Raw genomic sequence first — 13,333 nt, forward strand, 5'->3', positions numbered from 1 at the left:
GCTTGACAGAAATAGACGTTGCGGTGGTACCTACCCAGGACTCACATATGAGACACCTACCACTAGTAAAATTTATTTATTTATTTATTACATCCTAATGGGAAACCAACAGATAATAGCTTTGTAACTATAGATTAACAATTGAGGCTTTAATAATAGGTTGCCATGACTAAAATACCATATCATATTTAGCACATAACAGAAATATATGGTTCAAATGTCCGACATCTTCAATACACTCAGCGATGTCGAGCCTAGCAATATGTTGAGAGGAATAAAATTGGCTCAAATGCATACGTTAAAGAACTGTTTTAGAGGAAATGCATTATGTTTAAAATCCATAAAATTAAATTAAAATATACAGCCGTGAAGAATATAAATTTTATAGGCCCGATAACGGTTGTAGTTCATTGCAAAATGTTTACTTGGCTGTGTGTTTTATTTCTCTTTGATGCTGGCCATGGACAGTTGTGGCCAAAAGGCGTCGTGCATTATGCCATCAATACTAAAGATTACGGTAGGTTCAGAAGTAATTTTAGAATTTCCCGATTTCGCACTTTCATATTTAAAGGTTTTTTAATGTAAAATGTATGCATGTATGCATTTTTTTATTATTGCTTTGAATGACGAGAGGAGCTTGCCGTTGGCGCTTGGTAAGAAATACGACCGCCCATAAACAATAGAAACACCAACACCTTGAATTACAAAGTATTGTATAAGGTACTTCCCGTTGATCAATCATGAGATTTTACAAGAAAATATATACATATAAAGGAAAAACAATATGTCCGTCAATAGGTATATACTTTAATAAGAAGCAAATCTAATTTGTATGGAACCTTCGATGTGGAATCCAATTTGCTCTTGTCCTGTTCTTTTGGCTCAATACTGGCCCGTAGTCTGAAGCGCCTTATCACATGGACTTAACATAGCTGGTGAAATGTGTTACACCTCTGCCTACCCCTGAAAACAGAAAAGGGCGTGATATATATTGACTGTTATTCCCAGATTTACACTCCCAAGACGTAATAATGTCGACCCTATCGGAAATACAAAAGGAGATATGCATTAAATTCTTTCAAATACCTCTACATCATAATTCTAGCGTGGAGCAGAAGATTTTATACATAAACAATCATGATAAACGGAAAACATGTCCTCCAGATAATTATTACTTCAATAATAGTGTTGTGGTAAGTTATTTTAAACCGTTGACTAGAGTCCACACTTGTTTTTAAATGCGCAACTAGTGGCGGATTTGCCCTAAGGCCCAGTAGGTCGGGGCGTAGGGCAGCAAATCGGGCCAAAAAAAACTAATGATTACAAGAAATAAGGGGCCGTTCAACTATTACGTAACGGGAGGGGTTCGGAAATAAAATCACGAAATATCTCAACTTATTAAAATTAGAACGGATAAACCAATTACACTAATTCCGCTAATAATAACATATAACAATAGTAAAATATTAAACAGATCAATAATGCACTTAATAACTACATGAAATATGCGGTATCGTGAGTTAATTTCACAAGCAAACATTCATACTGGATCACGTTCCAATCAGCCGAAAACACGTCAAAATCTGGTGCGCTGTTAAGAAGGGCATTAAGAGCGTTGAGAGTTCGCGGAATCGGTGATCTACAACGTGCTACAGTACGGCACCGCGGGACAGCAAACAGATTGTGCGTCTTACTACAATACTTGTATTTTAGAAACAGCCTACAGAGCTCGTTATTCAGATCGGGAGCGTCTATTAACCTTCTCAGTATTTATCTATCTCTCAGTATCATAGGGGAGGGCTAAAGAGATATCACGTGTAATACACGTGTTTTTGGGTAGAGGGAGATGTAGTCTAAAACCTCACCACATCACCAGTAGGGAAGAGGGAGTTTAAAAGTCACTAAAAACATCATGTAATTAATGGACGACACCTAGTAATTCCGGTGTTAAATGAAATTGCCGTTTTACTTCCCAGGACATGACGGTGGGCTACAAATGCTTGAACCAAAAAGATATAACGAGGATTGTGGTCGATATGCTGAAAGCAAGCATTACAAAGGCAGGTATGTATGTCTGGTCGGGTTGAACTCGGATCGTAAGGCACGGTGACTCCAATGTAACCGCTCAGTCGCCTAACACGAATTGGCGGTAGACATAAGGCATTTTTCCCGAGAAATCAAGATTTTTTTTTATAAAATATTGTATTACTGCCTCGGTGGCGTAGTTGTTCTGCATGCGCGGTACGGCAGCGCTCTAAGGTCCAGGGTTCGAATCCCGGGTCGGGCATAGTGATATCTAGGTTTTCTGCTCAGTATCAGCCCGGAATTTGTGTCCGATATGACGATAGGCTCGCATATCACATCATGGGACGGAACACACTTGGCGAAAAGTTGGTGCCCTGGTTGCACCTCTGCACACCCCTTCGGAGATAAATGCGTGATGTTGTGTGTGTGTGTGTATTGTATTACGACAGATTCTTCTTCGTCTTATTACATTATATTAGCAAAATAATTACAGAACACAATTTTAGACATTTTTTTTACTACGTGCAACCAGAGAGAATAATAGAATAGTCGCCGCGTGACATAATATCTTCTCTTCTGCCAGCCGAGCAGCCGAATACTTCCGGAAAAGCCCGATGTCATCGACTAGGATAGCGACGCGTAACAATATCTTAAAAATATTTACAATGTGGATTGGTATTTCTGATAGTACCAATGTCTTATACATTTAGAATGTGGATATTTCTGTTACAGTCACAAGTGATTAAGCTTTTTTTTCAGTATTAACAATCAATAGCAATGATTTGATCAGAAAATTCCAAGCCATGGTAAGTTATAGATCGTCTAACGAAAATCAATAAGTGCGCCCAATTGTTAACATCAATTCCGATAATAAACTAATCACAATACTCATCAAAGAAGCATCACCAATAAGAGGCAATTCCAGGGCCGTAGCTAAGGGGAGACATTGTAGGGCAATGCCATACCTTAAAATACTAATGCCCTACCTTAATACTCAACTAAATTATACATAACTACTCAATCAAAATATATGGAGCAAAGGGTTCTTTATTTCACGATTTGGAAGTTGGTCCCATAGTGAGCCATAGTAGGTGTTATTCGTATTGATGGGCGGAATAATCCCAGATCAGATCCGATCTGATTGACCAGATCAGATCTAGTAACATTTTTATTACCGCCCTAGCTATAACTACAGCTGCCCTACCTTAAATTTAAGTCTAGCTACGGCCTTGGGCAATTCTTGTGCGCCCGGTCTCCACACCAAATGCGTGCCTATACACGGGGAAGAATTATCGCGGCCTTAGGCATACAATCAAGTGTGTATACCTCGTAGTGGTAGCATCAATATAAGGCCTATAAGGGCGCATGGATATTTCGCTTCCTCCCCTTTGCGACTCTTAGTAAATTCCCATCCACCCCCATTTCCTTCCCAACTTCCCACCAGGCCCTAGCAGTTGCTAAGCCGCAGAATTCCAGTATCTCATTTGCAGATTTCGCTGTTGCCTGCAGGCCTAAACATTAAAACAAAAACCTTCGGGGACATGTTAGCGTATGTAGCAGAGTAAATAACTTCTTTAGAATTTATAAACTGAAAGTGAGAGTCTGTTTCTATTTTATAATTTTGTCTTCATAACGTTAGAATTATAGAAAAAGCTTTGGAAGGTATTTTTTTAATAAAGTCAGAAAATATATAATCATTAAGTCCGGTCACTAATTCTTAGGGTGCGATATATAAAACCTTCAACAAGATAAAGGCGCTATATTATTTTAGGATGAAGACCCCAACAGGCCTACGCTTCTAACACCCAAAGATAGGAACTTTATCAATGCCCACTACCATTCAGAATGCGGGGCGCTGTCCCAAAGGCCGACCATAGACGCGAGACGGTTTAGCGGCCCTCTACAAATGACCATAGATAACGAAGCGTTTTATAAAAACAAGTTATGGCCGATGGGAATAGTTATGTACGGTGTAGAGAATTCATTACGTATGTATATTTTTATTGCTTTGAATAACGAAACGAGCTTGCCGTTCGCCTGATGGTAAGCAATACGCTCCGTAAACAGTAGAAACACCAACACCTTGAATTAAGTTAGTATTCCACTGCGCTCGACTTCCTGAGACATGAGATGTTAATTGTCCATGTCCAGTAGTGACACTGACAACGATGTCCTTCAAACTGAAATACAACAGTGACTGCACGCTGCTGCTTGGCAGAAATAGACATTGCGGTAGTACTTACCAAGGCGGACTCTCACATATGAGAGATCTACCATCAGTAAATAAGCATGGGCCATTACTTTTGAGTGGCTTTAGGTCTTAGTCCCCACGCTGTAGTGTGGGCTGACTTGAAATACCTCCGAAATTCCGAAATATGCATGGGTACCGGGAGAGGGTGCAATTAGATGCCCGTGCACCCTCCTTTCTAGAAATAAATCCCAATAAATGTCCTTGCTATCGAACCAACTAAGGAAAACATTCGCCACTAGTCAGACTCATCACTAAATATAATGACATAGCGAATGTTTCGGAAGACATAGATATCCTTAGCAATACCATGTCTACGTTCAACAGTCTATTGCTGGATCACTTTAAAGATAACCATGCAAATAAATATTAAATTAAGAAATAATAATAATTTAAATAATGACGAAGCGGCGATAGCGTAGTTGGGTGTGGTACGGACTGCCGAGACGAATGTCCGCAGGTTCAAATCCCAAGGGCACACACCTCTGACTTTTCTAAAATCATGTGTGTATTCTTTGTGAATTTATCGTTCGCTTTAACGGTGAAGGAAAACATCGTGAGGAAACCTGCACATCTGAGAAGTTCTCTATAGGAATTTCGAAGGTGTGTGAAGTCTACCAATCCGCATTAGGCCAGCGTGGTGGACTAAGGCCTAATCCCTCTTAGTAGTAGAGGAGGCCCGTGCTCAGCAGTGGGCAAGTATATAATACAGGGCTGATATTATTATTATTATATAAATAATAATAATAATCTTTTAAATTCAAAATTTACTAACATCATGTAAGTTATAATGCATGCTGTAGTTTACTGTAAGTAAAGAAGCACAGCTATCTTCTGCCGTTATACTGCAATATGCGAAAGTAATGTAATGTGTGTTCTCTGTTAGAAACTCTCACTAAATAAATAAATAAAGTCACTAAATTAATCTGTAACAATGGGAACTATCGACCACCGAGTTTTTTTTTATGATAAAATATTTTCGAAAACCTGCGCGATTTGAATTTGTTTTGTTAATGATACTTATTACGTAGTATAGTGCGTAAGTGCAGATGCACCTCCCTAAAACTAATCTTGGTGGCCGATGGATATATGTAACTATGTATCAACTTATTTTGTTTTTCTATTAGATTTACGCCCATACCACACGGCGTTAAAATATGCTATGACTACAATAGAACTGTCGACTTGCATCGTCTTCCAAGAAATAAGAGATTCCGTGCTGAAACCAAAGAACTTGCTCTGGTTCGCGAGTGAGGGCGAGGAGACGCCTGAACTTGGATTTAAGGAGGGGAATCAGGTAATATAGTATAGTACATGATTGCCTCAGTGGCGTAGTTGTACTGCATGCTGTACAATAGGGCTTTGAGGCAGTGGCGGCTCATCCGAAAGAGCGCTGGTGCAGTGCACTCCCACGAAAATTACATACTTAGCTAATTTAATAATTTATATATATTTATAATACATAAGATCCTTACATTACATTCTTTATATTTTACTATGCCTATAAAAAGTCTATTATATTACCTATATAGGTACATGTAGCGTCAATTTGTAACGAGTGGAGCGCCAGCGATTGTGCTCCTATGAAACGAAGTTTAGTACGACTCTTAGTACTGTATTCAATGAGTGCGAGAGAGAGATCGACTCGGGCTGACGCGTGAAACAAAAAATATCGTATGAGAAATTAGCGTAATCTGGAGCGCCGCTCACGCGTCACTCAGTTGTCGTTCCGCCAGCCGTGCCGTGCGCGCGCCGAGGGAATATCCTACTTATGCGCAGTTGTCGTTCTTATGTATACAAACAACTTTAAGCAAGCTCGTCGACTTCTTCAGTTAATTCGCTGTTTTTTTTTTAAAATAAGCATTAAAAAATAGTTTTTGCGCGATATTTTGTGTTAAAATGGAACAATACAGTATATCTTTTATTAAACAGTGTGAAAAGAAATGTGGCTAAATACAAATAAAATAAATAGTAAGCTTTAGTTTTTCAATTATTTTTTTGTGAACCCCCATCAAAAATTTCACGAGCCGCCTCTGCTTTGAGGTCCTGGGTTCGAATTTCGGGTCGGGACGTGATATTTGGGTTTTTCTGCTCAGTATCAGCCCGGAGTCTGGAATTTGTCTCCAAATGGCGATAGGCTCGCCACTACTCGATTGGCTACACCAGTTGCACCTTTGCCTGCCCCGTCCGAGATAAAATGTGTGATGTGTTTCGTTTGTTGAAGTAAATTAAATCGTTTTTGTGAAAAGAAAAACAATATTGGTAACAAAAAAAGTGATTTGATATTTTCAATTTGTCTAGCAATGCATATATTTTTATACCTTGTTTTGAAAAATGCTATATTTCACCGAAGAACTGTTGGCAACCCTTTCCATACCCATAAAAGGTCATGGTACCAACCATTACCCCCATAATATCCCATTTAATCCACACATTACCCCACTTAATTTCTGCATGAAAATCAGCGTCAAACGCTTGTTGCTTGGCATATGCTGATTTAGATCCTATTGGCACAGTTGTGGTGGGACGTATACCATCCACATTGGGTAAGTATCTGAGTACGTATGTCTCGGTACTCAACTAATTATAATAATTTCATAAAATTGTATTTTTGTTTTGTTTGTTTTCCCTAACTAGTAAGAAGTTCCTTTTTTATACTTTTTTTTTGAATTTTTAATATAGGACTTTGAATTCACAAAATGGCTTGCTATAGTGTTTCACAGAGGGCGGGGGTGGGGGGCTGTTCCCGCTATTTGATACGTAATTCGTCAATCCCCCCTATCATATGAAGTTTAATTTATTTTAAATTATGTTTAACACCTAATCAGTGGCTAATCAGTGTTTTTTACTTTTCTTTGTACATCAGACAATATCTCTTATATCGATGACGACGGGCGCGCCGGGCCACACGGCGCACACCCTCAACCTGCTGCTCAGAGCTCTGGGAGTACCCATGATGTCAAACCGTCATGATCGAGACAACTACATCACTGTAAACTGGAAAAATGTGCAGGAAGGTAATGATTCAACACAGCAACCATCAATTAATGAAATTTTCGATTGTCAAAGTATACGGATTGTAGGCACACATAAATTGCCCTAGAATAGTATTATAACCGACGTAATAGGGTATTTGACTGTGCATTTTTCATATGTAACAGCTATTAGTATAAAAAAGAAATCCTTCTGTTAAAACAGCATTAAAATACGAGGAGAAATGAGGCAGTAATTCAGGAGTGCGTGCAGGAGTAGGCTTGGAGTGGGGATATCGCTCCATCTCTTTCTTTCGCACGCGTCGTAATTCCCGATGACGTCAAATGTGGTTATTGCGCCTCTTCTGTTTCTTGCTATTTATCCCTTCCACCGAAATTCAGACTTAACTTATAAATTTCCTCTGTGTTATTATTTATACAGGGTCATTTAACGCAATGTCAAAATGACCCTGTATAACATAAATATTTAATAATAGTAAAGAACAAAAATGAATCCGATACCCTATTATCAGGTAAAGAGCGTTATCTAGAGAAGCTTCCGGAAGCAGCGTGGCTATGTGACCAGGACAGTGGACACGTCCCCTACTCGTTCGAGAGCGCCACTCACGCGCCGGCGAATTTCATGTGCGGGGACTGTTCTCTTACAGCGCATACTGTACACCCTGTTCAGGTAATACAAATGATTTTAAGTCAATCCCCCTTATTCATAGACGTTATTTATCTAAGGATGGAGCATTGCTGCGATAACAAGTCTGTTTGTCAGCTTTGTTTATCTGAGAGCCAACTAGACTCAAGTTGTATCTCAATATTAGCCAATCACAACGGCCCTATGTCTACGCACTGCGAAGGCTGCCATGCCGTCAGCACTGAGAAACAGACTTGTTATCACAGCAATGCTCCGTCCTTAGATAAATAACGTCTATGAATAAGGGGGTTAGTCTATATCCCACTAATATTATAAATGCGAAAGTTTGTGAGGATGAATGTATAGATATATATTATGTTTCAGGACCATCTGTGGCAGCGTACCTTGTCTATGGGTCATAGAACTGACCTCGCGCCATGCGACATCGAGACACTAAATATTCTATATAACAAACATTGCCAAGACAGATATATGGCGAAAAATTAATACACTATGTAGTTTGATCATTTCTATATTGCATTAAAATATTTTTATGGCTCTTCTTTTGGTTTTATTTTTATGAAAATACCGTTATTATTAATATTTTTTTTTAAATATGGTAAACGAGTAAGCGTGTCACCTCGATGTATGATTGGCTCTCATAGACAAAATGCAGCCAAAATTAGACCGCGTTTTGCAAATATGGTAAAGAAATGATCCAATACAAACAGGTTCAAGTTATAATTATTTCAAATTATTGAAAATTATATGTATACCGATGTAATAATAAAAAAAAACTGCCTTCTGAAACCACTTCTAATACCAAAAATTAACATTACCTATATATTGCTTCTCAATTTTGGAGGCACGTGACTAATTATAATTAAACATTGTTTTCGTATGCTTGTTAATGTATTTATCTAAATTAGCCAGCAATTTCATCTAAACTGAAGTAAAACCAACGTAGCAAATAAAAATCCCGCAAGAGAGCTAAAATAAAAATACACGTCGAATTAAGCACCTTCACCTTTTTTGAAGTCAGTTAATTATTTTAGTAAGTTGTCCAACTATAATTTTACAATACATTCTTCATGTTGTAGAAACTTTTTGGCTTAATTTAGACGTCTTTCTTTATACCTATTTCGTATTTTTTTAAAGCACTTGCTAAGTCTATCAAGCCGAGGGGGTTTCCGGGAGCCGACCCTGCTCCCCATAGGCTACGGGCCGCACCAGGCAGCAACACACAGGAACAAAAGCAATGTTTTAAAAAAAAAAAAAAAAATTCTATTTGCTAAAGTAGGTATTCGTACCAGCTCATTGTTTCCAGTGTACCAAGAAACTACTGTTACTAAACCAGGGAACCAAACCAGACTAGAAACACTACCGTATCAATGAAGCTACGAGACCAAACAATAAAAGACAAAAATCCAAACATATACTTTATATTTCATTGCACATTTTACAATGTTGTTTTAATAAATTTTAACATCAATCTTATGGGTAGCCCTAATTACACTGAGCGACACTGCACAGGGCCGGTTGCAGACGACAAGGAAGCCTGCAGCCGTCCCTAATGCGCCGAATATGGTCACCGCGGAGTTTTAATTGGGGAGCCCTAATTAATTCATATTTTATGATACACTAATTTACATCAAAGATTATTATTTCGAGACAGATTTTAAATAACTGCTGTGGTTATGTAGGTAGTTTAGGGCTCCTCATAAATTAATTAGGAACAGGCGTTAGGTACAGTACCACAAAAATAGTTAGTCCATGTTAGATATAAACAAACATATTTTTCTATATCTAAAATAAAGAAAACCGTATATAGGTATCAGTAAAAAAAAATTACACAAATATAGACGGTATTGGTTCGAAAATTTTCGTGGCTGACTGTACATAGAATCAAAATGTACAAAGTATACAAGTGGACATAATACATTGAAGTGGATATCTTAAACAAGTATTTAACAAGTAGATATAATACATATCAGGTGGCTAAAACAAATCGATCATTAATAAAATAATGATCTATTCCAAAATTGTTAATTTGTGGGAATCGTCAAAAAAATTATTTCTGTTGGCGACCTTTTTTTTAACTTGCCTTAAAATGTAACTTATTAAAGATAGGTCAAAACTGAAACCTATAGCATGAAAAAAAGTCACAAACAGAAATTCGTTTTTTGACGATTCCCACAAATTAAAAATTTTGGAATAGGTCATTTCATTAAAAGTGCGAGGTATTCACAACCAAATATATACAAAGTAAAAAGGATTTTAAGTCCAAGCTAAAAAACTTAGATTTATTTAACAGAGCTCTTATCCAAGCACACAAGAATTTCGAAGGTACGCGTAGTATTCACACTGCAGCGTGATTGACTAAGTTAAAACCCTCTCAGTAGAGATCCGTGCCCAGCAGTGGGACAATATATACACTACACAGGTCTGATATAATAAATACTTTGAAATCAGTGAGAAACAAGCGTATAGAGGGATGGGTGGCCCTAGTCAATCTTAGAATTGTTATGCTCATTCACTGGGCTTTAAGAAGCTTACTGTTACTATAAATTGGACACAGTTATACCAAAAAGTACTTTTTAAACATTTGTGGTTATTTGTAACAGCTGAATTTAAAAAAATCTACTTTAAGACAGCTGTTTCTAAAAATTTGACATAGTTATACCAAAATGTACTTTTTAAACAACATTTGTATATTTGTACAACTGGATATTCTAAAAAAAAAATTCCTATAATTTTAAGGCGGATATCTGTCCCTACTATAAATCAGACATAGGTAGTTATACCTTAAATTTAAAAAGTTAAATGAACTTTTAAATTATTTGTGGTTATTTGTAACAGCTTAATTTTTCTACATATAAAACTTATTTGATTCATATATTTTATCAGATATAAATATCCTGTTGTTTGCTGAACAGTAAAGTACCCCATTTGGGTAGTTTGTTAAAATTAACATATTTTTATGTCATTAGTGGGTTTATATATTGCTTGTTATTGTTCTGAGGTATTTGGCATAACTGAGTTTGATTTTAAAATGTACAATGCGATCAAATTTACAAGTGTAAATACAAAAAAAACATTTTTGTATTCAATTAATCTGGACCCCCCTGTAAATTAAATAGCTACTGTTGGGAAAGCATAACTGTGTTCAATTTTAAAACGACCAATACGATCAAATTTACAAAAACAAAAAAAACATTTTTTTATTCAATTACTCTGGACCCCCCAGTAAAATAACTAGCTAATGTTGAGAAAACATCAATATATTTATAATATGTACTAAGTACTAGATGTGGCGTTCCGAAAACTCACTGTGTTGTAAGTGTACTGCAATCCTGTATTGGTTGCCATATTACTTATACTCTAAAGCGCTTTAGCACAGCATGTTTAAAATTTGATTAAACAATTGATGTTTTAACGCTGCAGCGAACTTTAGTTCTAACTCCGATTTTGAACAAATAATTTATATGGACGTTCCAGTCTATAGAATATACAATGTGAGAAAACAATATATATTTTGTATTGAACTCAATAAAATTACCTTAAAAGGCTTACCTAGTGTTGTACCCGTATTTTCTTTACATAGCTAATATATACATGCTTTTTTTTTACGAAGAGGTAGGCAGCAAGCAAGCGCAACTGGTATACCCTATTTTCGCCATGTGTATTCCATGTGATAGGTGGCGGTCTATCGCTGTCAATTTATGTATATTTATACAACGCCCAGTTTCAACTATTGAATAGCTTTTTTCATTGCTTTGAATAACGAGACGAGCTTGCCGTTCGCCTGATGGTAAGCGATACGACCAGAAACAGTAGAAACAACACCTTGAATTACGTATTGTTTGGTATTCCACTGCGCTGGTCTGAGACATGAGAAGATAATTATTATATCCAGTAGTTACACTGGCTACAATGTCCTTCAAATCGGAACACAACAGTGACTACACACTGCTTGACAGAAATAGACATTGCGGTAGTACCTACCCAGGACTCTCACATATGAGACCTACCACCAGTAAATTCATGCACGAGAATGAGAATGAATTATAAATAACGAAGACACCCGTTGTGGGCGAATACCTATTTTTTATACGTGGCAGGAACCCTACGCCTGATGGTAAGAGTGGTGTCCAATAGACTGTCGACTGACGAGAGATGATTACCCCTCAGTCGACACAATTATGCCTGTTGGAATATACACAGGTTGATCCCGGAACGCGACACATGAGCCACTACGGCGGGTTTTAACACCTTGTGTACGCTATCCAGGCGGATATAAAATATATACGTTCCGAAGACTGCAGCCTTCATGGACCATCGGCTAAAAAATAAAAAAATATATATCAAACTAGCTGACCCGCCAGACGTCCCGTCTTAACTATGAATTTGCAGCGCATTCTGTCAATCGCTGACAGTTATTTCAAACAATTGACAGTTATATAAAATTAATAGTTTCGTTAAGTTTTCTAAAAGTTTCTAATTTTCCGCGCAATTTTTGAATTTTTTCTTTCATAAGAACCTTCTCCTGTCAATAACAAACAGAACAAAAAAAAATAGTGAAATCGGTTCAGCCGTTCACGCGTGATGGCGTGACCAAGGGAAATAGGGATTCAATTTTATATATATATAGATATAGGTAGATATTGTTATTGACTTCTCGGATAACCAACACCTCAATCCCATGACTTTGAACATTGCAGTCTTCGACAGAAAAAATTATACTATAAAGGACTAAAATATTCCGGCAGTTCTAAACTAAACTTAAAATAAATACAACTAATATCACTTTGAAATTAGATAATACTATTTGATCAAACCGCATATACCAATAAGGAAGAACGCTTGCAATCCTTCGTGAAAATTGACCAATGAGAACAAAGCTTTAACCTCATCAGTTGCAGGAGGTCCACTTGACCATGGGCCTCCTCCAAAGATTTCCAAATCGACTTATTCCACCGTGCTAAGCTCAAAAGCGGTATCTCAAAAAAAATTAAAATCTTGATTTTTATGTCGTCAGATAGCTTAAAGATTCATCCAATGAACTTACTTAAATAACGGTATCTTGTTTAGAACTTGTTAAAAAGCCTTAAAAGAGTTTCTCTATCTGTTTTACATACAAAACTTCGATTATCTCGAAATAAGGTTTCCCTGACATACCGCTTTTGAGCTTAGCATGGCGGTATTGTAAGCCTGCATCCAGCGACCTCTTGCATCTTTGAAGTCATCTGTCCACCTTGTTTTAACTTCACTTTACCTATCTTAATCTTGGATCCATACCCAAAAACCGATTGACGAGCCATCTGTCTCGATAAAATTTATTGATCCATTGTTGATGGATTGAAGAGATTTTAACATCAGTATCACGCCACTATCCATAGGGGTAGGTAGAGACTATGGATTACCACTTTGCACGATTCTGGC

At 37.2% G+C, this 13,333-nt stretch overlaps 1 protein-coding gene across 1 annotated transcript; it reads left to right on the top strand.

Moving 5' to 3' along the window:
• Positions 1–288: 288 nt before the first annotated feature.
• LOC115447716 lies at positions 289–8,453 on the top strand. Its single transcript, XM_030174914.2, has 9 exons — positions 289–517; positions 1,009–1,193; positions 1,977–2,064; positions 2,785–2,831; positions 3,797–4,013; positions 5,401–5,570; positions 7,140–7,290; positions 7,779–7,936; positions 8,276–8,453. Exons 1-9 carry the CDS (start codon positions 328–330, stop codon positions 8,396–8,398), a joined length of 1,329 nt encoding a protein of 442 aa, XP_030030774.2. The 5' UTR covers positions 289–327; the 3' UTR covers positions 8,399–8,453.
• The last annotated feature ends 4,880 nt before the right edge of the window (positions 8,454–13,333 follow it).

Source organism: Manduca sexta, chromosome 1 (genome assembly GCF_014839805.1).
Source record: "Manduca sexta isolate Smith_Timp_Sample1 chromosome 1, JHU_Msex_v1.0, whole genome shotgun sequence".
Taxonomy (NCBI): Eukaryota; Metazoa; Arthropoda; class Insecta; order Lepidoptera; family Sphingidae; genus Manduca; species Manduca sexta.

Coding starts and splice junctions, on each gene's coding strand:
- LOC115447716 (XM_030174914.2), top strand. CDS start 328: ATGTTTAAAATCCATAAAATTAAATTAAAATATACAGCCGTGAAGAAT. Junction 518..1,008: donor CATCAATACTAAAGATTACG/GTAGGTTCAGAA, acceptor TGTTATTCCCAG/ATTTACACTCCCAAGACGTA. Junction 7,291..7,778: donor CTGGAAAAATGTGCAGGAAG/GTAATGATTCAA, acceptor CCCTATTATCAG/GTAAAGAGCGTTATCTAGAG.